At 54.4% G+C, this 23,617-nt stretch overlaps 3 protein-coding genes across 3 annotated transcripts; 2 read left to right on the forward strand and 1 right to left on the reverse strand.

Annotated features, from left to right (window-relative positions):
• Positions 1-1,244: 1,244 nt before the first annotated feature.
• Positions 1,245-6,988, forward strand: PDRG1 (p53 and DNA damage regulated 1). The gene is made up of 5 exons (XM_054845632.1): positions 1,245-1,416; positions 1,491-1,566; positions 1,684-1,758; positions 2,105-2,185; positions 2,506-6,988. Exons 1-5 carry the CDS (start codon positions 1,333-1,335, stop codon positions 2,586-2,588), a joined length of 399 nt encoding a protein of 132 aa, XP_054701607.1. The 5' UTR covers positions 1,245-1,332; the 3' UTR covers positions 2,589-6,988.
• Positions 4,528-14,448, reverse strand: TTLL9 (tubulin tyrosine ligase like 9). Its single transcript, XM_054845966.1, is given in 12 exon segments — positions 4,528-4,660; positions 5,250-5,371; positions 5,869-5,982; positions 7,643-7,674; positions 7,677-7,841; positions 8,704-8,762; positions 9,645-9,732; positions 9,813-9,845; positions 10,190-10,243; positions 12,188-12,252; positions 12,255-12,372; positions 14,107-14,448. Coding segments are annotated over 12 exon segments (1,263 nt in total). The 3' UTR covers positions 4,528-4,589.
• Positions 14,250-22,104, forward strand: DUSP15 (dual specificity phosphatase 15). Its single transcript, XM_054845631.1, has 7 exons — positions 14,250-14,595; positions 16,264-16,297; positions 19,038-19,120; positions 19,579-19,628; positions 20,269-20,343; positions 20,804-20,975; positions 21,139-22,104. The coding sequence occupies exons 1-7, from the start codon at positions 14,575-14,577 to the stop codon at positions 21,349-21,351; spliced, it is 648 nt and encodes a 215-aa protein (XP_054701606.1). The 5' UTR covers positions 14,250-14,574; the 3' UTR covers positions 21,352-22,104.
• The last annotated feature ends 1,513 nt before the right edge of the window (positions 22,105-23,617 follow it).

Here is a 23,617-nt window from a genome sequence, read left to right on the forward strand (position 1 = left end):
CAGGGAGGAGCAGCGCTGCTTTGGGGGTCTGCCCAGAGCAGGGACATGGAACACAAAAACCCTGTTACCCGCCAGCCCCAGATGGGCCCCTCTCCTCACACAATGTTCTGCCAGTCCTTGCCATCAGTGCTGGGTCTTCCTGCATCTCTGACACCCCGTTTCTCTGCCTCCTCTTGCTCACGGGCTGGGTGGGGTGGAAAGAAAAGGATAAAAGCCATTTTGAGGGGTGATATTTCCCCCTTCCCATAGGCAGGGTCATTCAGGGCAGAAGACCAGTGCGGTGCCCTGGCAGAGCCTTGTGGCTGCTCCGGGCTTCCCTGGGGCTGGTCCCTGCCCGGTGCAGAGCCGGGGGCATCAGGGCTGGCTGAGGGTGAGCTGAGCCACCAGGACTGCAGCCGGCTCCCCTCCCCGGGGACAGCAGGCCCTCACTCCCTGAGCTCTGGACGAGCCACTCAGCTGCACAAAATGAAATCTGAGCTCATCGCCCCACGCTTTTAGTGCTCTTTATTGCGTTCTGGGGAGAAAAAGGGACAGAAAGGCAACCTGATGCTCTAAGGAGCCCAGCTGCCTGACACCGGCACGTCATTAGAAAACAGTTAGGAAGAGCAGACAGAAGCGCGGTGCTGGCAGGGGAGCGGGGAGAGGGGACGGGTTGCGACAAGGCATAAATAATTCACGTGCGTGGGGACTCGAGGCGAGGCGGGGGGCTCTCAGCTCAGAGTTCCTCCCAGCTGCGGGGAATGGGGCTGGGGGTCGGGGCTGGCTGCTGGCCCGGGAGCCCCCACCGCCAGGGCAGAGGTGCCGGGGCTCAGCGCCGCTTGGCCGCACCGAACGTTCCGTCCTTCTGCCGGGTGGCGAGTCCCGTGGGGCCGGGGCCGTCCCCATCCCGGGGGCACGGAGCCAGACCCGGGGTCCCTGCTCATCGCTAGTTCGCACCCGCGGACCAGTTCCCACGCTCGCTCTGTGCCGCCACTGCTGTGGGCGGGCGTCTCCCTCCCTGCCCACGTCCACTCACTCCCCCTTACTGCGAGCCCCGGCCACGCGTGTGTTCAGACACGCGGCCCGCGATAGCCAGCTCCAGCTCAGTCCCCACTAATTCGATCCGCAACGGGGTGACCTCAGTCCTGCGGGCGCGGGGTTGTGTTTTCCAAACCCCCGCGTGGGTCCGTGGCCCGTGGGCCGCGCCCGGGGACGGCCGCGAGGGGGCGCGCTCCAACCCGGCCCCTCCCGCCGCGGAACCCGCCTGCGCGGCTGCGGCTGCCGCCCGGGGGGGGGAACGGCGGCGGACCCGGAGCGGAGCCGGACCGGACCCAGAGCGGAGCCGGCAGCGCCATGGCGAGGGACCCGGCCTTCGTGCTGCGCTACCTGGCCGAGGTGGAGGAGCTGGCCGAGGACGTGCTGGCGGCACGGCAGCAGGTACGGCCCGGCGGGGCTCCCCTTCCCCCCGGTAGCCCCGAGTCCCGGCTGCAGCTGCCTCTCTCCCGCTGCAGATCGTGGACCTGGACGTGAAGCGGAACCGGAACCGCGAGGCCCTGCGGGCGCTGCAGAAGGATCCGGAGCCCGACGGTGAGGTCCGGGCCTGGCCGGCTGCGTCCCCCGTGAGCCCCACAGCCCGAGGAACGGCTGCGTGTCCTGGGAGAAAACTGCTCTGACAAAGGCTTTTCCTTTTCCTCCTCCCCCCAGGCAAGGCCATGGTCTGCTTCGGGAACATGTTCATCGAGCTCCCAAAAACACAGACCAAGGAGATGCTGCAGAAGGGTAAAGCAGGCTGCCCGAAAGGCTTTGTGTACATGTAGTCTTAGCTGTGATAAGATTTTAGAGAAATAAACAGGGTTCTGTCTAGCGCTGGGCTTCCAAGCACCCAAAACCTCCTGCTGGCAGTCCCAGGCAGATTCGGCCGATGCCATCACTCTGCTGTCCCGGGCAGGGCCCTGGGGCTCAGCCCCGTGGGCAGTGGGGGGGCACGGTGGGACCTCAAGGTGGCTTGAGAAGAGCCCTCCCTTACCCCCCCCAGGCCTGGGCTTCCACACCGAACATCCCACGGGAGGTTCTGCCTCCTCCCCAGAGCCCGCAGTCCTCCTCACTCCTGTCCCGCTTGTCTCAGACCAGGAACATCTGGATGAGGAGATAAACAACCTCCGGAAAGAGCTGCGTGTGAAGGTCAACCGCCTCTTCGAAGCTCAAGGTAAACGCTCCTGTTCTGGAATCTTCTCAGTCTTCAGGAGCAAATGTTGCGTGTTGGGGGGGGGCAGAAACTGCTGAGCTCCGTGTGTTCCTGCAGCCGTTTTCCCACTGGCTTTGCAATTCCTTCCCTGCTCCATCAGTATTGTATGGCTCCTGGTGCAGAGCTGTCGCTGTCACCCACCAGCTCCCACATCATGCTGGGGTGACCCCACATCAGCTTCCAGGGCTGTCCCTGCCCTCCCTGCAGCCCCTCTAGAGTTTTAAGTGGCCTGCTTCGCTTATTTTGTAGCAAAATCCTGATTTTCCTATGTGTTCTCTCAGGTAAAGCTGAGCTGAAGGGATTTAACCTGAACCCCATGACTGCCGAGGAAATGAAGCTAATCAATCGCATCCTGGAGGGCTGAGGTGACCATGCCATCATCACGGCGCGTTATTTGGGCTGTCACCCGTGGAGCTCACACTGCGATAGCCGCAGCCCTTGAGGCTGCAGAACACTGGTGTGCCTGGAGCCTGCCTTGGGCAAGGTCCCTGGCAGGTGCTGGGAAGCGTTTGGCTCCTCAGCTATGGCGCTGTAGTTTCCTTGGATCACGGACCCTTTCCTGCTCCTCGCTGCAGCCCAGGGCGTGGAGCTGTGTGGAGGCATGTGCTGGGACACAGCGATGAGCAAGTGCCCACGGCCGGGGTGGAAGTGGGATTATTAAAATCAGAGTAGCAGGGCATTCCTAACTCTGTGTGTATGTTCCTTGTTGGGTTTTATGTGAGTGCTTCTTGCTTCTGGAGTTTGACTGCAGAGCTGGTTCATTGTCGTGTCGGGAACAGGAGTAGGAGGAACTGGGAATCAACAGTGTGCCCGACACACAGAAGAGGAGTTGTGTGCGCCTGTGGTATTGAAACAAAGCAAAGCTATACATCCGAAGCATGTCAGGAATCTCTTTAAAGATGTGTAGGGAGGGACAGGGGGAGGCAGCATCCTTTTAGTCTCACTGGGAAAACATGCCCTACTGTCAAGTTGGAAGGCAAGAGAACGCAGAAAGGAGGCTTTCAAAACTAGATGAAAGGATAAAATGTACGTATATTTAGAAAAAAAGCAGTCTAGAGAGGGCTGAGCAGGAATAGTCACTGAGCCTGTCTTGTAGTAAAAGTACAATTGATTTAAACGATAATGGTTTCTTCAAAGGTTTTAACATTTATTGTCTTCTACACTACCCTCCTTAGTCTGAACTTGCTACCCTAGCACAACTTGGTTAAGACCATAAGAAGATTTAAAAAAATGAATCATAATTAGTAATGGACTGCAGCGAGTTTGATTTTTTTTTTTTCTGTGTACAGGAAAGTGGGTCCTGCGAAGCTCTTTATTTTTTGAAATTCTGTAAAGTTATTTCTGGATAGAATTTAAGAACTTTAAACATGGCCGTTGCCATTCTTTGTCCGGCTTTCAAGGTAGCTCACCTGTTCTGTCAAACCTCGCATGGCCAACGCAGAGCTGGGCCTGATCTCTCTCTTCCCTTCTGCACAGCCATGCAAAACTAAACACAGCACCGCTGGTTTCCTGGCTCCCTGACTGTCTTCCAGCATAACAGGGCAGAGGTGCCTGCTCTAGGCAGCCCTGCGTTGCCTTGTCCAGTTCCACACATGCTTCAAATTATGCAGAGTTCAAAAAAAATACCCTGTTTCGGACTCCTTTAAAACTGAGGTGTGATTTTTTTTTTAAATCTAAAAAGTCAACTATCATTGCTTGATCTAATTTTTAAAATTCTATAGCTAACACCACATACCCTAAATGTACAACTGGAAGAAGCGAGGCTGTCCACTTCAGGCTTAAGTTTCAGACACACAGCTTAAAAATAACATGGACTTACTACCTGAACTGTCTTGCCTGTAGCTTTTTCAGAAAATTGCATCTCTTCTGGAAGCAAGAGGCAATACGGTGCCAAGTCCCTGTGTTAGAGCCGCACTCTTACATAACCTGTGTAGTACAGCCAGTCAACGTCTCCATAACATGTGATGGCTAGGTTATTTTTACAGTATCATGGCAACAGGTTTTCTGCTCTGACATGTTTCCATAGTAGTAGCAGTAGGAGGATCAGGTGCCTTCCCTAAAAGCTTTGTTTTGCTGTGCAGAGTGTTTTTAGCCCCTTTCTTTTCTTACGCGGTACAGAACTAAGCTCTTGTGAATGCAGATGGACAGCCGAGAAGCCAGATCCCTTGTGTCAGCCGTTATGAAATATCTCATTCAAGCCCATTGCAGCTTCCAAGCTGGGAAACCTTCAGAAGCAAGAAGGCCAGCATCTTGTACTCAGCCAGCAGTGTCCAGAGAGAAGTGGGAACAGCCACTGCACATTTTGAGGAAGAGAGAGTAAACTTCATCCATGGTGATCTCTCCCATCCCAAGCTTGGGATCAGCATCACACTTTCTCCTGGGCAGGAAGATTTCTGAAAAGCTGCTTCAGTTGTTTCTTCCTGTCATTGTAACAGCCTGCAACGAAAATGTTAGCAGGGGAGTTAGGTGCACATCACCTTGCTCTTCCTTCCTTTAGAGGCTAGGTTATGTCCCACTTTTGTGTGAAGCTGTAACTTGTGTTTTGTTAGTTAGAAACTACAGCAGAGATGATGGTAGGCACACTGAGTTAGTACTTACCATACATGTTAGCCTCTCAGAAGTATGACTTCAGAATCCAAGTACTACTTCCCAACAGTAAAATACACAACTAGCTTCAGGAAAGTGCCCAGTAAACAGTCACTGCAATGACTGTGGAGCGGTTTTTGCAGCAGAGTTGGCATACGAAGGACTCTGCTGTGACATAGCACTTGAAAAGCAGGATTATGAACAAAATTGTTCGCACTACATTTACATGCTTGTTTTCCACAGTGCTTCTGCAGCCTGGTTGCTTACATCCACTTTTGGAAAGCATCTGCTCCTTTTGGTCTCTTAATCCCGTAAAAGCCCACACGCCCGTTCTTGTTCTTTTATTCTTGAGTGAAAGGTGTGTGCTTTCCTCTTGCTGATGTACGGATAGCTTAAGGACACGAGCAGGGCAGCCTGCCAACACTGGATGAGTACGCACCTAAATATGTGTTTGCCATGACGTTCTCATTCACCGGAGTACTCAGGTCTCCCCCTCTTCTGACAGGCCTGTCATTCCACATCAGATCAAAACCTCCAACACACTTTTCCTTCCCCGTCAGCCTACAACATCAAACACACGTACTGAAGTACCTGAGCAATGATGACTATCCGTCTGCACACAGGAATAAACTCCCAGACAATGAGAGACAAAGCTGGACAGCTGAAAGCAGTGGACATCTTTCTGCTATTAATATCTGAGGTTAGCACAGTTGCAAAGTCAATCACAAAATGCTGCAAGACAAGCTGCTTGGCACAGAGTGCTCCAGAAGTGGCAAGTGTGGGAGGTACAATGCAGAAGAGCCTCTGAAAGAGAGCTCTTGTGCAAGTCCCAGCTCTGACACAGGCTCCTTTCCCTTTGCAGCCCTGTGCTGCTTTGTTTTCCCACTCTGAAGTAGCAGTATGGTTGCTTACTTTGCTCTGTTTCTGGAAATTCCATCATTTAATTGCTGTAAAGGTTAGAGTATTATCATCATTTGCCAAGAAAGAGATGGAACCAGACCATCCATTCCAAACATTTTAATAAAACCCCTTAGAAGGTAATAAACATCTCTGCCTGCCTGCCTTCCCTGTCCACAATATGAAGTGTGTCTTTGAGTAGATGACACTTGAGTTCACAGTCTTCCTGGCTACTGGCAGTGAGGGAAGGTGAAGCATTCAGCTCCAGAAGCCAGCTGAGGAAATATAACAACAGTAAATTAGGGAGAAACAGGCAGGTTTGCCAATGCTTCATCTAAGAGAAATGCCTGTCCACAAAATCATTACCCTGCTAGCAGGCAGGAGTAAGTGTGAAGCAATAGGAAATCCACCCCTAAATCTCTTTCCCATGCACCGAGCCAAAGAACATTCTGAGCTTATTGCAAAGTTTCTATTCCTGTTCTTGATGGTACTAAAGAAAAAAAAAAAAATCCCTCTAGCTTCCAGAAAGACATACGAGTGAAAACCAAAGTCTAGCTGAAGCAGTAAATGCTGAGGATAATTCACAGAATGAGCATTAACCCTTTTTTAGTGGTGGAATGTGGATGTCTCCTGGGAACAGTTTCCTGGGACAACAGTGTTCAAATAGCTCTCCTACAAGAGCCCAGCAGCGATATCTGAGCACTGTGATGACATCGAGGACTTTTATTCCAATTCATTTGTTTCCTGACCAACTGAAGTTACTCCAGCTCTTTATGTGCAGGCTGTCTAAGCAATAATTTGGTTTGAGGCTATGAAGAGAGTAGATTGTGCAAATTAGAGCTATCCAGGACCACAGCTGAGCTGCATTTATTTGCTCATTTGAAATAAAGCTGTCCCCAGTGGCACTGCGTGAAATATAGGACTGGTGCTGACAGGACACAGGGATATCAGCTACATTTTAATAAAGAGTTAGAGGGAGGAGTTAAAAAAAATAGACCAGAGAATACATTTGGTAGGAGAGCACCATCAACACACATCATATCTAAGGGACATTTCCTTACCTATGGTACTGCTTGCACTTTACATTATTAAGGCTGAAAGAATAATAATCCTATCTGCTTGTCATTTCTGAAGTGCTATTTGCTGTTTCTGTTTTTCTCAACTTTTTTTGCACTTTCGAGTTCCTGCTGTTGCAATACTTGGGTTGCATATGTAGCAGATAAAATTCTGAGAATTTCAGCTGAACTTCGATGATATGTATTTTTCACTGAGCCAGTGAGAAAAAGCTGTATTAAAAAACCCCAAAATCTAGAGTCAAATTATGTTTTAAAGGGTGTTTGTTGTTGTTTTGTTTTAAATACCCTGAACTCCTCTGGAGTCCTTTTCTCCACAATTAGCAGGAGGGAGCTCTTTCAGTTGGGATCTGCCTTTTAGCCACTGTACCACAGATGCAGGTCATGTTTAGTGCTGGCAGCCAAATGGCACTGGCTGGAGGTTTATCAATGCTGACGGGGCACTGCTGTAAAATACATAAACAGGAGAAGAGATGATAGTGACCCTCCATCTCTGGCAAGTGCTGTGACACTTGTGATATGCTGATACTTGGAGGGGAACATATTCCAGAAATAGCCAAATTGGCAGAGTTTCACAACAAAGGACGAGAGATCCTACAGACAAAGTTTCAGGGTGCCATACCCAGCTAATAAACTCTGATACTCTGAGCAAAACCAGCTGTATTTCTTCTGGACACCAGCTCTCTTCATGTAAAATTGTTCAAACTGCTCTACGCTTCACTTGCAGTTCCAGACTGGCTCACTCTCAGCCAGCTTGCAAGCACCTACCTACAAGATGGAGAAGCATCACAAGACACCCTTGTCCCAGGGAAAGTAGCTGGCTTGATCCTATAACCCTTAAGATGTTTATTAATACCCTTACGGTTTCAGATCCTGATGGATCAGGATGTCATAGAGCTGTAGAGCTCAAAGCAGCGTTTGTCACTGCTAATCACCTTCTGAACACTCTGGAGGCTCCAGATGAAAGTCTTGTCCATATCTGCAAAGAGAACTTCCACCGACCGTGTCCTGCGCTTGGCAGTCGATCACTGTCCAAGCAGCTCAATCACCCACTTGCAGCCCTGAGACATCCAAACACAATTACACGAAGCCATTCCCAACAGATGACCACACATTTAGTCCACATGACTTTTTTTTCAATCCTCACCCTGTAGTCTCCACAGCCCAGCAAGAATTCATAGTAAAAACCCAGAGACCAGAAGGCAGGGGCCACCAGCCCCTACACTTAAACTCTTCAGGGATGACAACTGTACAGCTATAGGAAAAAAAGGTCCCCAGGTCCCCATCAGAAGTTCCCTAACAGCAATCAACATCTTATCTTCTATCAGGGTACCACAAAGACTCTCCTTTCCATACAGACAAAGGCGATTTATAGAAGGGAGCAGCCTATAAACAGGGAAGTTCAACACCATCCTCTATTACTCTCAAGCATTTGACCCTCATCTCAGATTCATGAGGAATCTGACATCCCATTTAGGATCTTTTTCCCCCTCTCCCTCTCTTTGTCTCAGCTGCCACCTCTTGAGAGAGGAAACTTAACAGTGACAGTTGTGTCCAGCAATGTCAACCTCGCTGTACCGCTGAGGTCTTAGAAGCAAAGGGCTAAGCTATAAGATATCTACATCTCAGAAGAGCGCTAACCGGAACATTATTAGGTTTCAAGTCAAAAAGATCAGCCTTATAGATGCACAGACAGCTGCAAAGCAACAGTTAAAGCAGAACGCTCGCCCAGCCTCTCTCCTAAAGCTGCTATCAACGAAATCACGTTTATGGGTATCAGGAGACAAGGCAGCAGTTAAGTGGCTGCAGCACACGTCCACGGCACGGCAGCTGGCAGGATGAGGTCAGCTCGCTTGCATCTGCCAGAGGAGCCCCAATAGCAGGCCGCAGGGGAACAGTCTGCAGGCAGCACGTACCCCTCACCTTCCTGGGATCAGAATCAGCTGCAGTCTTTTGCACTGCCACATTTGAGAGATGAACATCTGGAATGAAGTAGAGATAAGGATCAAAGACAAACAGACACTGAACTAGCAAATACAGAATTCTCACTCTAAACAGTCCTCTTCTGCCCCAGTGCCAATTCATTATCTTCCCTATCTGTAATCACAAGCTTCAGCCACCTGAGCTTAAATCCAATACTGCATGATGATATCTTACTAAAAACTGCAGGAAAAAATTAAACTAAGAAGTAATCAAGAGGGATATCTAGAAAATAAAAGAGTGACTGCCCTGAGCTAGCACTGTACCTCGTGACTGGCACAAAGCTCTTCATGTCACCATGTCTCCAAACCTCAGCGCACCTTCACCCACAGCAGCTTGCTGTAGCCCCACTCTGTAAAGGCTTTTGATCATTCAGAGCAAGCATGAACTCTGCTGAACTTTCACAGAGAGAAGTGATGGATTTTCCTGTCTTCTAAGCCATCAAATTGAGGTGGGATACCTTTTGGGAAGACGTGTTAATCAAATGAAAGCTATCAAAGTCAATACAGTAGCAAGTGTGGCACATAGGAAATCAAATAGTTCTCTCCCATGAATCACCCTGTCCTTACGTTCTGTGAAGCTAAGGAAGAAGAAAGGCTGCCAAAATTCAACCACTAACAATAAAACCAGGACTGACATTTCAGCTTCGGTCCTAGCTGATTTGTCAAACTGACATTTCCAGTGATCTGGTGACACCAGTTTTCCAATGAAAAAAGACAGGAGAGAGACAGGGTGACAGCAGCAGCGACAGGACAGCCAAATCCTATAGGTGTTTGCAGGAGTCAGAAGTGACAAGGTTCATCTGATGCATCCAATACCAAGCAGCAGAATTGTACATTCCTTTTCTTATCCTTCTTTATGGCACACGCAGACAGGTAGGATACAGCGATCATCTCTGCTCTTCAGAGTAAATCATACATTAGAAAAGCAAGCAAATCCACCTCTGTATAACCAGGCCTTCAATGGGACATACTGGGAGAAGAAGAAAGGAGCAACTGGGCATTAAGGCAAGGAAATCCATTTCTGGCATAATAGTGGTGGTTTGCACTTACAGATGTCACTAGAACATAAATTCTCAAGTCAAACTTTCAATCTATGAAGTGCAGAGAAGTTTATAATATAAACCAGTTGCTGATATTGCTGCCTAGCATTAGACCTACCTAGGATCAGAAGTTTATCTATAAATATGCACACAAAGCGTAAGAAGTCAGATCCCAGATAAAGTATCTGACAATTTGGGAAAAGCCACGATAAAAAACTTCGTTGTTGCCCTGGAGAACGGTGAAGGAACATTACACAAGACAGGCACAGGAGAACAGATCAAATCACTGGCAGAAGGAGAGGATGAAATAAGAGCAAAACACCAAAATGCCTGTTGGGTATTCCCCAAGGAGAAGACAGAGAGTCATTCTCACCTTCTTCAATCAACGATATCCTTCAGTTTTTAGAACAGGAAACTTCCTTCACCTTGTCACCTGCCAACCTACAGATGGAAGAGCAGAATTACTGCCTTTAATGTTAGCATTTCCTGCTCTTTCCCAGAATTTCAGTGTAGAAGCCCTGCATAACCTGATTCATCATCTGTTTGTATGCAAACACATCTATTTAAGGTTATGGGGGGAAGGGGATCCAACAACAGCCTTCCAGTGCAAAAAGCTCAGATTTGTTAGGAGGATTCCTGGAGGAAAGGGCAGAGCAGGCAGCCAGCCTTTGGGGAAGTTCCACAGTACCAAACAAACAAACCCGGTCACATGCTTGCAGAAATATAAGTAACGCAACATATGTTGTCGGGAATTGTGTTAAGTCACATTTTAAATTTGTGTATGTTCTAGAAGAACTTAATTAAACAGGAAAGTCATGAAAGATGTCAGAAAACTATGGCAAGCAAGAGCAAAAAAATCCTGAAGACAGCCTAGGCTGCATGATGTATTAAAAGTGGGTGACTAGTGGCCCAGATAAGCCACCCGAGAAGCAAGGCTCTCCAGGGCACCTTCCAAAGGAGGTCCAGACTCCTGCAGCCCCAGGATGCGGCACTGTGCACGTCCTGACCTACTACTGCATCTGAGTGTGGGAGCAGGCAACCTGAGATGTCACAACACGGGGCTGCTCAAGAGCACAGACCGACAGAAGGAGTAACACAGAGTTTATTTTTACTTGTCTGTGAGTTCTGAGGTCAGCCAAAAACTATTTTATTTAAGTTGTCGGTATAATCTCAGTAATCACAGGCTTTTCATACATCCTTGTTTACTATGTTTGATTATTTACCATGTTAATTGAGGTTGTGGGCATAAAATCAGCTTAATATAAGGGTTTTTGTTGCCAATTAACACGTTCCCATTTGTAGAGTTAGATAATCACTAGCTGCTATCCTCCTGACGGTAATTCATATGTTAGTTTGCATAATTACCTCCCGTTCACTTCTCACAAGTGTGCCCTTACCGATGGGCCTGACTGGTGGGATAAGGCGAATCCTCCTGTCCCAGCCCCCTCACCAGACCTGCTGCGCACAGCAAAGTGACTGCTCGCTCGCAGGTCTCACAGATGGGTGTATTTTTGATTATGCACCATGGCACAACACCCATGATGTTAAAACGGCTTGAATCATCCGGCAGAAGCAAGGCATTTCTCAGCATCATGTTGCGTTGTTGTAACTTCTTAAAGGAAACATCATTTTTCCTTGATCCTCAGGTCACCGGCTGAAGTGGAAGTTGCTGCGTTCAGCACAGCTCCAGGTAGGTATAGGTTTGGGGGGACAAATGTGATACAGAACATAAGGCTACCCTTCAGGTCTCTAACTGCAGAGCAGAGAAAAGCTAAGGCCAACCAAATCCACTCCAACTTGTGTTCCAGGCTGCTCATGGAGTCTTCAGTAATCTCTTCACATTCTCAGGATGGAAGTCTGCTCAGTAAATTGGCTGGACTTACATGGACTGACATCTAACGTAGTGGGATTTTCCTAAAACCAAACAGATGTTTTCATAGCTCCATCTTTAGGGGCTGCCCTAGAATGCTGCTTAACTAGAAGCCCAATTAGACAGCTGCCCTGCACACACCCCCACCTTCTTGAACACCTGCAGCCGAACTGAAAGATTTCAGAGCATGAACTTGGCCATAACCCCACAGCAAGAACCCCTGGGAGCACAAACTGTTCCTCCACGCAAGAACCCTGCACTTTATACCTTCACCACTGAGTTAACTTTGGCTCCACAAATAAACTGAGCTGTCTTTTGACTGCTGAAATAAATTGTTACACAAGTGTTTTGGTAGTATGTGTCGACCAGGAAACTAGCCAGGAGCATTGCTGCTCCTGGCCACCTTGCTCTGCCCAGTCCTTCCTGCGGATTTCCTGCATATTTTCCTCTCCCTCCACAGAACGAAGGCATCCATTCATCTCTGTCTCGCTTTCCTTGGGAGAGCACATACTTACCAGTTTCATAATCCAAGCAATGCCAGGATTCTTGCAAAATTCTTCCACAAACAAAAGGTACTTGAAGGCATTTTGAAGATCTTTGGAATAAAGGCACATTGTGTTGCCTCAAGCTTTCCTGCTTCTCTTTCTAACTGCTTCCGAAAACTCTTCAGATTCTTCACTAAGCAGTTCTTGTGACTCAGCTAGGTAGAAAGAGAAATATAAGGTTCAGCTCAACAAATGCTCCCACAGTCTGACTCACTTTAATTGCCCTTGAGAAGTTTCTGGGGATGAACTGTACCACATACTCTGAGGAAAAGAAAAATAATATGGATACTATTGAGAACTGCTTTTTCTTTGTGGAGGAGAAGGCTCGATTTCAATTTTCTGTACCTCTGCACAAACACGGGGAACTAGAACAGAGCAGGTCTTACAGTCCACGTTCTACCATTTCCACCACAGCCTTCCCGGGCAGTCAGCGCACTCCTCTGCAGGACAGGCAGCGCTGCCCACGCCGCCTCTGCAGGCACGCTTAGCAGCCCGACCCCACCACCCCTGAACCGCCGGAGCCAAGGCCCAGTGTTACAAACCACCCTCAGCCCCCGTTCGTGCCAACGCTGGGGAGCGCGAAGGCTCAGACCAGGGACGCATCCTGCTCAGCCACTACGCTGCGGCCAAAGCAACACCCCAAAAAGGATGGGGCAGCCCTCCCAGGCTCTAAGAGTTTTACCTGTCACAACTAAACCTGCCCACAGATAGAAACGAGACTCTTCAAAACGCAGCCGTTTCGAAGGACCTGCTGCAATGCACCGTCCTCAGCTGGTTTTAAGGCAAAAGCTCCTTTTGCTGGGCAGAGGGGACACAGCGCACGCCCCCGGCCCGGGAGGCCCTGCTGGCGCTGTGCTCGCCCTCACCTGCACAGGGAGCGTCTGGGGTTTAACACGCTGCCTCGGGGATGTGCGGGAGCCGGGGACGCGGCGCCGTGAACCCGCCGGACGCCCCACTCCAGGCCGCTACCCCCGTCCTGCCCGCGGGCAGCCGGCCTGGGCCTGGGCCTGCGCCTGGGCCTGGGCCTGCGCCTGGGCCTGTCCCCGCGCCTGGGCCTGTCCCCATGGCAACCGCGCCGCTGCGCAGCAGGGGGCGCCCGCGGGACCGGAACCCCGGCCTGACGCCTCCGGGCTGCCCCCCCCTCCCCGGGCCTCACACCGGTCACCTCAGCCCCTCCACACCTGCGTCCCCGCCATGTCCCGGCCACCTCAGCTCCCCCAGTCCCCTCGGTCCCACCCTGTAGGCTCCAACCCCCCCACACCCCATTTCCCCCCTTCCCTCTCATCCCGCCCTGGGTATCGTACCCTGTGACCCCCGTTCCCCCACCCTACACCCCCATGGCCCCCTGCCCTGTGCCTGCCCCCAGGTCCCCCACTCCATGTGCGGCCGTGGCGTGTCACCCCACAGGGCGCAGGGCTAGGGGGGGGTCCCCTGGCCCCCGGCTCTGCCGCCGTCTCACTGCCGGGCAGGGACGGGGACCGGCACTTCCCCAGTCCCAGTGAGCCCAGCAGCGGCCCGGTAAGGTGGCACGGCTGCTGGGGCCGGTGGCGAAGGGGGTCAGCGAACAAGTCTAAAATCTCCTAAAATCCGGCCCGGGACAGACCCCTGTGCTCGGCTGACGGGACCCGCCGGCGCTGCCCGACCCGGCTGCCCGGCAAAGCCCCCGAGAGACCCACGCAGACCCCCGGGCAGGGCAGGGACGCTGCGTCACCTGCCTGCAGGCGGGCACCGCTGCCTGCCCGCAGACAGTCCTGGGGGGTGCGGGGCCGGGGTCCTGTGCACCTTGCGGCGGGCGCAGGCAGAGGGTGGGCACGGTGCGGGCAGGGGTGTGCATGGTGCGGGCAGGGGTGTGCACGCCGCCGGGCGCTTCGCTGCGTGGCCGCACAGACCTTCCTTGATGGAGCGGGACAAAGGTTTTGTTCTTCTCCCAACACTGCAGCCTTGTGCGGCCGCGGCGGGCAGCGGCGACAGGCAGCAGCCAGCGCGGCCCCCGCGCTCCCACGCCACGGCGCAGAGGGGGAGTTTCTCCTCCTTTGTCTGCTCCCGGCGAGAGCGGCAGCCGGTGCGCGGCAGCGCCGGAGCAGCCGGGGAAGGGCCTCGGCAGAAGCCGCGGAGGAAGGCGGCCGAGGTCCCCTCTGCTCCCGGCACAACCGCCGCCGGCTCGGCCTCGCCGCGCTGGGAACGAGCCCGCCCGCTACGGGCAGCGGTCCCGGGGGAGCCGAGCTCTTCATGACGGAAACCCGACCGGGGAGCGTCCGGAGCGGGGACGGCGGCTGCGCCTGGGGACGGGGGAGGACGGCAGCATCGGGGACAAGGACACCCGCACCCCGCCCCCCCCGCGGCGCCCGCTGCCGGCCATGGGAAACGGCATGAGCCAGGTAACGGGGAGCGCTGGGGCGGCTGCTCTGCGGGCCGGCGATGCCAGGGTGGCTCGTCCCGGCGCTGGAGGTGGGAGGTATTTGTCTGGCGGCTCGCTGTGCCGTGCCAAGCGGCGTTTCACCTGCCGGCACCGGGCTCGGCTGTCAGGCAGCTTGTTTACCTGCTGGCTGAGCAAAACTGGAGGAGCAAGGAGGGAGGCTGCACCAGCCCGCAGCACGGGTCTTGTCCCGACAGCCGCCCAGGGGGGTGTGGAGGGCAGGGGTGACAGCGAGCCTCTCCGAGGGAGGGGGGGACCTTTCCCAATGCTTTTAAAACCAAGGTACCAGCTCCCGAGCACACACCAGGAGCCCTGTGCGACCCCGAGCCTGGCAGTCCTGCACCCCCTGCTCAGTGGGGCCGAACTGTGCGTGGGGCTCAGCATCACTGGGCGGAGGGGATGGGCACTATTTTATGGTCGTTTGAGCTTCCCCTTGTCACAGGTGAAAAGAGCCACCTTCTTCCTGCAAGAATCTCCAGCTCCTGAGCTTTAAACACCCTTCCCCAGCCCCATAACCCCTCATTGTCTGTGGAAGTGCCCAGTGCTGCAGATGGGGCTGTACTGCCCTGTTTTCTGCAGCAAGGAGTGGGTCAGAAGGGTGCTGGGCATGGAACGTGCCACTATTTGTGGCTCAGTGTTCTGCCCTTGGGAGCTGCCCTTGCTAACTGGCGCTCTCCTACCCACTCCTCTCAGTGCTGCAGCCGCAAGTTAAAGGCACCCTGTCGACACAAAATTGATCAAAAATCTTAGGAATCATAAAAAACCTTCTTGAAGCTGTTCAAGCAAGAGAAATGTTTCCAAACCCAGGCAGTGAGATAAGTGCAAGCCCAGCTATGCTGGTGGAAATCACCTCTGCCTGCCCCGGGGCCCCAAACATCGCAGCAGGGAGAAGCTGGGAGGGGAACTGGCTGGCTGTGGGGGTGAACAGCCCGGGGACCCTTGCTGCCCAGCCTGGGAGACAGGGAAAATATAAAATAGCTCCAGGTAAGAAGGGATGCAAGGTATCCCACTTCTGCATCCGCAGTGCAATTAACAGGCATTGTCAAATAATTATCTTTTCATTATGAGAAGTGGAATTTTACAAGGAAAATAAGATGAAGACACGACGTCCAGAGGAATCTGTTAGAAACGGGCTTCCTGCAGTGCAGAGCGAGGGGAGCAGGGCTTGGAGCTGGGGACACACACCACTGAATCCCCCCCCCCAGTCTCCTCCATGCCTGTTGCTTTTGTGTGCCTCAGGCAGCAGGACTTCCTCAGGCCATGGGTATAGTCCAAGGCTGTATGGAGGTGTGTGCAGCTTGCTGAGCTCAGATAAAAAGCCCTGACAAAGAATTTATTGATAATAAGCAAGAAGAGCAATAAAAAAGTCATGGCCAACTCCCAGCTCCCATGAGGGCGTGGGATGGGGTGCCAGGGCTGCATCCACCCCTGCGTGTTGGATGCCAGAACAGCGGCCCACGGTCCACTGCACCAGCACCGCTCCTGCCCTGGGGCTGGTGATGGTCACTTTAATGGCAGAAACTTTGGCCTTTCTGGCCGAGGTCACTGCTTCCCGTGGGGGGTCCCAGCACGGCAGGTACCATGGCACGAGGTCGCTGCTCACACTGCCACTTCTCCTTGTGTCCCACAGATCCTCCCCGGCCTCTACCTTGGGAACTTCATCGGTAAGCGGAGCCCCGCCGCCGCAGAGACGTCCTCCAGCTGGGGAGCTGGGCTTGCCCGGGCCCACAGTTTGGTGCCGCGAGGGAGCTCCCTGCCCGCACGCCCTCACAGTGCCTTCTGCTGGTGCTGCCCTCGGGTGGGCTGTGTCAGGGGGTCAGCAATGAGCACTTGGCTTCTCCAGGGCTTGTCCAGCCGCAGCAGGAGGGCTCAGGGGGCTCTTTTGTGTGAGCACATGGTGCCTCATCTTCTAGCTGGTGGAGAAGAGCTACTCTCCAGCCCGTCTTGCTCCCCATCATCCCAGTTTGCTTGAGCCCACCATCAGAGCCCCTTCCCCTGCCTGTCCCCAGCTGCCCCTGGGGAGGGGGGAGCGTGGGGAGCTCAAGCCCAAGCAGATGCAGGTGCTGAGCCTTGGTAGCATGGACAGAGACAGCAAAGACTGGGCTAGCTCAGGCTGTATCCTCCTGTGCCAAGGTTTCCTTGGCTGCAGTGAGCAATTTTCCTGTGCGAATCTCACACACTGTTGTGCAAACCCCGCAACACGCTTGCTCACTCCGCGTTCCTGCCTCCCTGCCTGCAAATGCTGCCTGATGCCCTGCCAGCACCCACCACGTGCACTGCTCTGCTGCTTGGTTTGTGTCGTTAGCAGTGAAAGTGGAGGCACTGGGGGGGGGGGGGGGAAGGGTGCAGAACAAGGCAGAAACCCTCTGCCTTCACTTTTGTTTCCTCATTTAACAGCTGCTCTGAGCTCTCAGGACACATGGGGGGAAGGGACTGAGGGGGACTGTGGCCTCACCAGGAAGGGTCCCAGCAGCCTGTCCCTGAGCTGTTGCCACCGGCTGGGACTGGGAAGCCCTCACAGCCGTTCTGCTTCCCCTGCGTGAAGCAGCGAGCTGGGCAGGCTGGGAAGGGATGGGGGCATGTGGGGGGGCACCAGGGCAAGCCGGGCTTTGCCTTAAAATCCCTGAGTCCTGAGGGAGTTCACCTGCCACAGTGGGCTGTGCCATGTACCCAAGCCAGCGTGGACCTGTGCTGGGAGCAGAGGAGCTGGTGGTGCCATGCCAGTGCAAGGGTGCAGGACCAGAGTTGCTCAGGGTGATGCACCCCAGTTTCACAGCTGTAGGAGATACTGTCGAACAGAAGGGTACTGCCTACCCTCAGGAGGGAGTTTCTCGCACAGGCAGTGTCACCCCCCCCACACACCAGTTCACTATGTTAAGGGGTTTTCATTGTCAGGGGACAATTCATGACCAAGTACTGGTACCTGCCATGAAAAACCAGCATTTATTGGTGCTCCTGCCTCCCTAACAGCTTGACAGCTTGATTCCTGCCGTAAGTGCTGAGAAGGTTTAAAAACACTGGCTTGACCTGCTAAGAAAATGTCATTGGAACCAGAGTGGCAGCCCTGGCCAGGGCAGCCCCATGCCCCAGGGAGCACCTTGGGGTGGGCTGGGGGGCTGCAGCTGGCTGGGCACAGAGCAGTCAGAGCACCAAGACTGCACCCATCTCCCAGGTTCATCACAGGGGTTCCCGTGAGTAACCACTGACACGGGGTCTTGGCCTGATGCCACCCGAGCATCACTCTACTGAGAGATCCGGGGCGATGACAGACTTCAGGGCTGCTGAATTAAGCTCTGACAGCTCACAGAGACATTTTCTCCAACTGAATCTTTTCCAGCTGCTGTAAGCCTTGACACTGGTATCACTAATTGCCATCACTCTGCCTGCCCGAGGTGCGTGGGAAGGTGGTGGGTGCTGTGCGAGTCCCCACAAGGGTCCCCACCTCCCTCCACACACAGAGCACAGTTTGCCTGTGGAGTGTTTCTCTTGAGACTCAGTCCTATTAAAATTCACATCATGCCGTTAGCACATCACAGTCTGGATGTGATGAGCCAAGGTTTTACACCACGTGAAAGTTCAGAAACCCAAAGCGACAAGATGGGAAAATGTTAGTCTTCCTCTCCAGCAGCTCATGCAGCATCCACTGGTCATGGCATGAAAGGGAGATGGCTATGAAGCTGCTCAGCCAGCAGGACGAGCATGTTCTCCTCCCAGTGAAACAACCACTGTGCCGGACCAGTGACCAGGATCACACCCAGGGATGCTGAAGCATTAGTGAGAAGCAGGTCATTGCCCCAGACAGCTGAGGACACCCGATTTCTGTGCATGCAACTGCAGAGAGGATACACACAGAGTGCTTGTTGCAAGTCGCTGTTCAGGCATTTTCTGCAGATCCCTCAGGTGCTAAACAGGAGCTCAGGCAGAGTGAGCCAACCTCAGGGTTGATACGAATTGCTGCAGCTCGGCTTCTGTAGTTCACAGGATGAAGCCGATCCCTCAGGCTGCAGCAAGTCCTGTTGCTACATGCATGTTTGCACAGGGGAGGTGTGGGCAGAGCACGCATCTCCTCCCCAAGCTGGGGACAGGTACAGGCAGGCAGGAAGCTGCCTGCTTGCAAAGGAGGGAGTTTCTCCATGCAGGTGTGAGTGCTCACTCCAGCACAAGCAGCAAGGTCAAGTGCCTTCACAGGAAGGAGGTCTCTGGTTTGGTATCATGGGGTTTGCATTCCAGATTTCCAGGGTACATTTGCATATTTGCCTGTGTCTGTGCCGCTGCACGCAGGGGGTGTTGATGCAGCTGATCCTCTGGAGCAAGGCTTTGTGTGCTGTCTGCGGGAGCATGGCAGATGCACTTGTGGGAAGAGAAGTGTAAGAATACATGCTAATATCTAATTTTATTCTTTAGACGCCAAAGACCTGGAACAGCTAAGTCGGAACAAGATCACCCACATAGTTTCAATCCATGAATCTCCCCAGCCCTTGCTGCAGGTAGGGTCCTGTGCCCAATGCAATCATGTAGATCTCTGCAGCTCCTTCCATGCTGCAGCATCTTCCTTCGCCCTCTGAGCATCCCATGGCATGTACACTTCTCCCCGCCAGCAGTCCCAGAGGAGCTAGGCAGCACCTCCACTCTGGGAAACTGGCCATCTTGTGACTATATCCTGGCCTTGAATGTGAATGGGAAACTATTTCCAGCTCTCCAGCCTTTTCGTGTTTCCCACCTCGTCCCACGAGCTGCCTGTCCCACACTGCCCTCCCCATGCGCCTGCCAAGGGAGAGAGCAGCCCCATCCCAGCACAGGGGGATGCTGTGCTGGGGGAGTGAAGCCCCACAGGCAGCGCTGGGGCAAGGAGCAAAGGTGCTGCCGGACCAGCTGCAAGCACCCATGACACCCTGACCATAGCTCCCAGCACCCAGGTTTCTCTTCTTCCTTTTGTGTCTTCCAGGATATTACCTACCTCCGTATCCCCCTGCCTGACACCCCCGAGGCCAACATGTAAGTACCCCGGGGAGGCTGGGGTCTGCAGGGAAGTTAGGGGGGGAGGGCTCACAGTACCCTGAGCCTCCCCGCTGTGAGTGACCCGCAGGCTGGAGGCACTGTGTCCCGGTCCTGGGGACCACCTCTGAACCCTGGCAGCATCCCAGCTCAGTAACCACTGAGGAGCAGTGGTTAGGAGTGGGTCCTGGCCCTGGGATGAAGTGTGGGGCAACCCTTCTGCAGCACTGATGGAGAGGAGCAGCAAGCATCCCCCTGGGAAGTGCCTGGAAGGGGGGGAGCAGTAAAGGGTGTGGAGCCAGCCAAGGGTGCTGGTGTGGCTGGAGGCACGAGCAGCCAAGCTCCCGCTGCCCCAGCACAAATCACGCAAGTCCCAGGGCAGTCCCACACGACCCCAGCACAGCTGCATAGCAGCACCCGCTCCCGTCCCCAGCACAACATGAGCTGGCCTGTGCACCTTCCCTTGAGAAACAACAGCACTGAGCTGCTCAGGTCTCAGCAGCTGCTGGCCGTGCCTGTAAAACAACGGGCAGTTTGTTAGTGCTTCATCCTCAAACACACAGGGCTGCTCTGCCTGCAGACTAAAAATCCTGTTCCACCCCTGAAGTCCTTATTCTGTCTGGTTTATTTTTCCTCCTAGCAAGAGGCACTTCAAGGAATGCATCAGTTTTATCCACCAGTGTCGCCTGCACGGCGGGAACTGCCTCGTCCACTGGTAACACTTCTTTCCCCATGCCTGATGCTATGTGTCCCCAGCCACCCCGCTTTGGCTGCAGACCCCTGATCAAAGCCAGGCTGTGCCAGAGGGCTCCATGCCCACGGATCCACCCAGCATCCACCCTCGGCTGTGGCTTGTGCCTCAAACCGAGTGGGATCTGGGCAGCCCTGGAGACGGGGCAGCTTTTTGCTGCAGCTGAGCGAGCAGGAAGAGCAAGGTTTGGGGCAGGCAGCCAGGCAGCAGCCGCTGCTGCTCTCGCTTCCCCAGGGAGGAGTGGGTATTTATAGGCACTGATGGAGAGGACCTTGGAAGGCTTCAGGCCTCCTGGAGAGCAAGTTCTTGGAGAAGATGAACCAAAATAGCTGAAGCACATGGGTGGAGGAAGGGGCGAGCATGGGGTGAGCATGGGGTCAGGGTGCATCGCTGACAGCAGCCTTTCTGCCCTTTCCCTTGCCAGCCTCGCTGGCATCTCCCGCAGTACCACTGTGGTTGTCGCCTACGTCATGGCCGTCACAGAGCTGAGCTGCCAGGAGGTGCTGGAGGCCATCCGAACCGTCCGGCCCGTCGCCAACCCCAACCCTGGATTCAAGCAGCAACTGGCTGAGTTTGGCGGTGGTGCAGCCCGCAAGGTGGGACCAGACTCTGCCACCCGTGCTCTGCTCCACCACTGAGCCTGCTCATGGGTCTCGGAGTTCCCGGGAGAACCAAGTGGCTTTCCCACTCCCCTTGCTGTCAAGCTTGGACCTGCCCTTGGAAACAAGCACCTTAGTTTGCTTTTCCCTCCTTCCCCAGGTCCGCAGGTACCTGAAGCAGAGATATGGGACATCCCCTTTCAACGATGAGGAAGAAATAAAGGCCCTGCTGCCAGCGGGGAGAGGAGGACCATCCAGGACAGAGGGAGCTCTGCAAGGACTGGTCCCAAGAGCCAGAGACATCAGGAGCACAACTCCCTTCCTGCTGCGGGTGAAGAGGACGTTCTCCTGCATCCCAGCTTGTCTGAAGTGACCCCAGCCAAGGGAGAGCAGCAAGAATCACCCAACAGCCTGGGAGAGACGAAGGAGCCGCAGCACAGCAGGCTGGGGGAAGCACTGTGCAGGGGAGCTGTGCCAAGCCCAGCTCCTTCTTCTCTTCTGGGGCACAAGCGTGCCATCTTCTGTCCTGGCTCTCAGCTGTCAGGGAGGGATTTGTCTGTGCTGCCAGACTCTGCAGCACTCGGTGGACTCAGCCTCTTCATGTCCAGCGTATTGGGGATGCCCAGTGAAAGGGCAGCTGGCAGCCCCCGGGTCACCATGGGCTCTTGCTTGGGGCAGAGCGACAGAGGGGGTCTCTCCTGCCACAGGGCCAGCACCCAGGTGATGCCAGCATCAGCTTTAGCACTTGGGTACCCACTGCATGGGCCTCAGGGTGCACAGGGCATGGGAGAGCCAGCACACCCCTCGGGGCAGTTTTCCCACCAGCAGCACCAGCTCCCAGAGCCGAGTGGCTGCAGAGCAGGGGCAGATGGGTGCAGTAGCAGGTAACACCGCTGCACCGACTCCCAGGCAAGGGTCCAGCTCCAGCCCAGCCAAGCACAAGCCCTGAGCAAGCACTGTAGCTTTAGGAGTCCATTGCACCCCATTCCCATCCATCCCAGGGCACAATCTTCAAAAGGTGGGAACTAAGCTTTTAACCTGGCCAGACCTCACTAAAGCAGAGCCTTAAGCCATTTTGCTTAAAGACTTTCTATGTCCCCCCAGTAATAAACGCCTATTCTCCACAGTCTGTTTGGGGCACAGCCTGACTCCCCTGCGATGGCCAGATCCAAAGGGGGTGCTGAGGAGGAAGGTCTCGGCATGGGGCAGGTCTGGAGGCTGCTGCTGGCTGCTCTCTGCAGCCCAGGGAGGAGCGGGGAAGGAGTGGGCTGGGGACACTGGCACACCCAGACAGGGGACCACCCTGCTGCCTTGTGGGAAGGTTACAAGAGAAGCCAGAAACCTGGATGCTGCGGCAGGGCTCCCCATGGGGACAGGCTCTGCTCCAGGAGAGATCAGGCAGCAGCAGGTGGGTGCTCACATGGAACCTGTTTCACTGCAGCCTCTCCACTCACCAGGTCTGGGAGCACCAGGTCCAGGAGCCTACTGTCTCCATGCTACTGGAAAACCAGCCCCAGCTGAGCCTCACAAGCCCTAGCTCCTCCTCAGCCCCATCCTATTTATACGTTTGCCTGGGGCAGAGTCCCAGGTGGGGAAGATGCTGGGGATGCCCAGCTGGGTCATCAGCATCACCCACACTGGGAGCCTGCGTGTGGTTCTGGGTCCCTCCCCTCCTGCCACCCCTCTCTCACAGGGGACAGTGTCCCCCAGGAGCCAGACAGGGACAGGCGCCTGCAGGGAGGTTGCCAGCTCTGTCTTTGATGAGGTGCCGGACACAGGGTCCCAGAGTGAAGGAACTTCCCAGGATGCAGGGACCACCTCTGCCTTGGCTGCTTCCAAGAGACATCAGCGGGGGATAGGGCATGCTCATCAGAATTGCTCGTTTACCCCTGTGTGGTGGCTGTGGCTGAAGGTGAGCAGCCAGCTGGGCACTCTGAGAGCTCCTGTGCCAGTGCTCAGGCAGTGCGGGACCCCGTGCCACAGGTGCTGCAAGGGGTACACGAGCAGCAGGGGCAGGAGGGGCTGGTGGCTGAGATGGCATTCTACCTGCCACCCCAGGCTGGTGTGCCACGCCATGCTCCACCTCTTGGCACCATAAGACTCCCATCTCATTTATATGAGGGCAATTTAGGAGGGTGCTGCAGTGGCTGCAGTTCCTGGGAGCCCAGAGGTTCCTGTGCAAGCAGCCCCTTGGCAAGACCCGCATACCCGCTCCTGTTTCACCTTCGCAGAGCTTCAGGGCTGTGGTTCCTCCCTGCTGCCAGCACCTGCCCGCTGGGCTGGGTGCTGCCTTGGGGTGACCCAGGCAGGCTGGGAGCCCAACTCCCACCTCGCTGGATGGACGCTGAGCCCACAGAGTAACTGGGGGTGCATCATCCTCTGCTGCTCCTGCACCCTCTGCTGTGGGGTCCCTCTCTCCTCCCAGCTCTTTCCAGGCTGCTCTCCCTGTCCCCTCACCCCCAGACCAGGGGTCTCAGGCACCCTTTGACCCCTCGGAACCTGCGCCCCAGGACCACACACCTGGGACAAACATGTGCCTCACGCATGGCTGCACCCTCCCATCAGCCCCACACCGGGACACGCTGTGCTGAGGCGTTTACACCCAGGGTTTCCCTGTTCACACTGTAAACCCACAGCAA

Source organism: Grus americana, chromosome 17 (genome assembly GCF_028858705.1).
Source record: "Grus americana isolate bGruAme1 chromosome 17, bGruAme1.mat, whole genome shotgun sequence".
Classification (NCBI taxonomy): domain Eukaryota; kingdom Metazoa; phylum Chordata; class Aves; order Gruiformes; family Gruidae; genus Grus; species Grus americana.

Coding starts and splice junctions, on each gene's coding strand:
- PDRG1 (XM_054845632.1), top strand. CDS start 1,333: ATGGCGAGGGACCCGGCCTTCGTGCTGCGCTACCTGGCCGAGGTGGAG. Junction 1,567..1,683: donor GAAGGATCCGGAGCCCGACG/GTGAGGTCCGGG, acceptor TCCTCCCCCCAG/GCAAGGCCATGGTCTGCTTC. Junction 2,186..2,505: donor CCGCCTCTTCGAAGCTCAAG/GTAAACGCTCCT, acceptor GTGTTCTCTCAG/GTAAAGCTGAGCTGAAGGGA.
- DUSP15 (XM_054845631.1), top strand. CDS start 14,575: ATGGGAAACGGCATGAGCCAG. Junction 20,344..20,803: donor GGGAACTGCCTCGTCCACTG/GTAACACTTCTT, acceptor TTCCCTTGCCAG/CCTCGCTGGCATCTCCCGCA. Junction 20,976..21,138: donor GCGGTGGTGCAGCCCGCAAG/GTGGGACCAGAC, acceptor CTCCTTCCCCAG/GTCCGCAGGTACCTGAAGCA.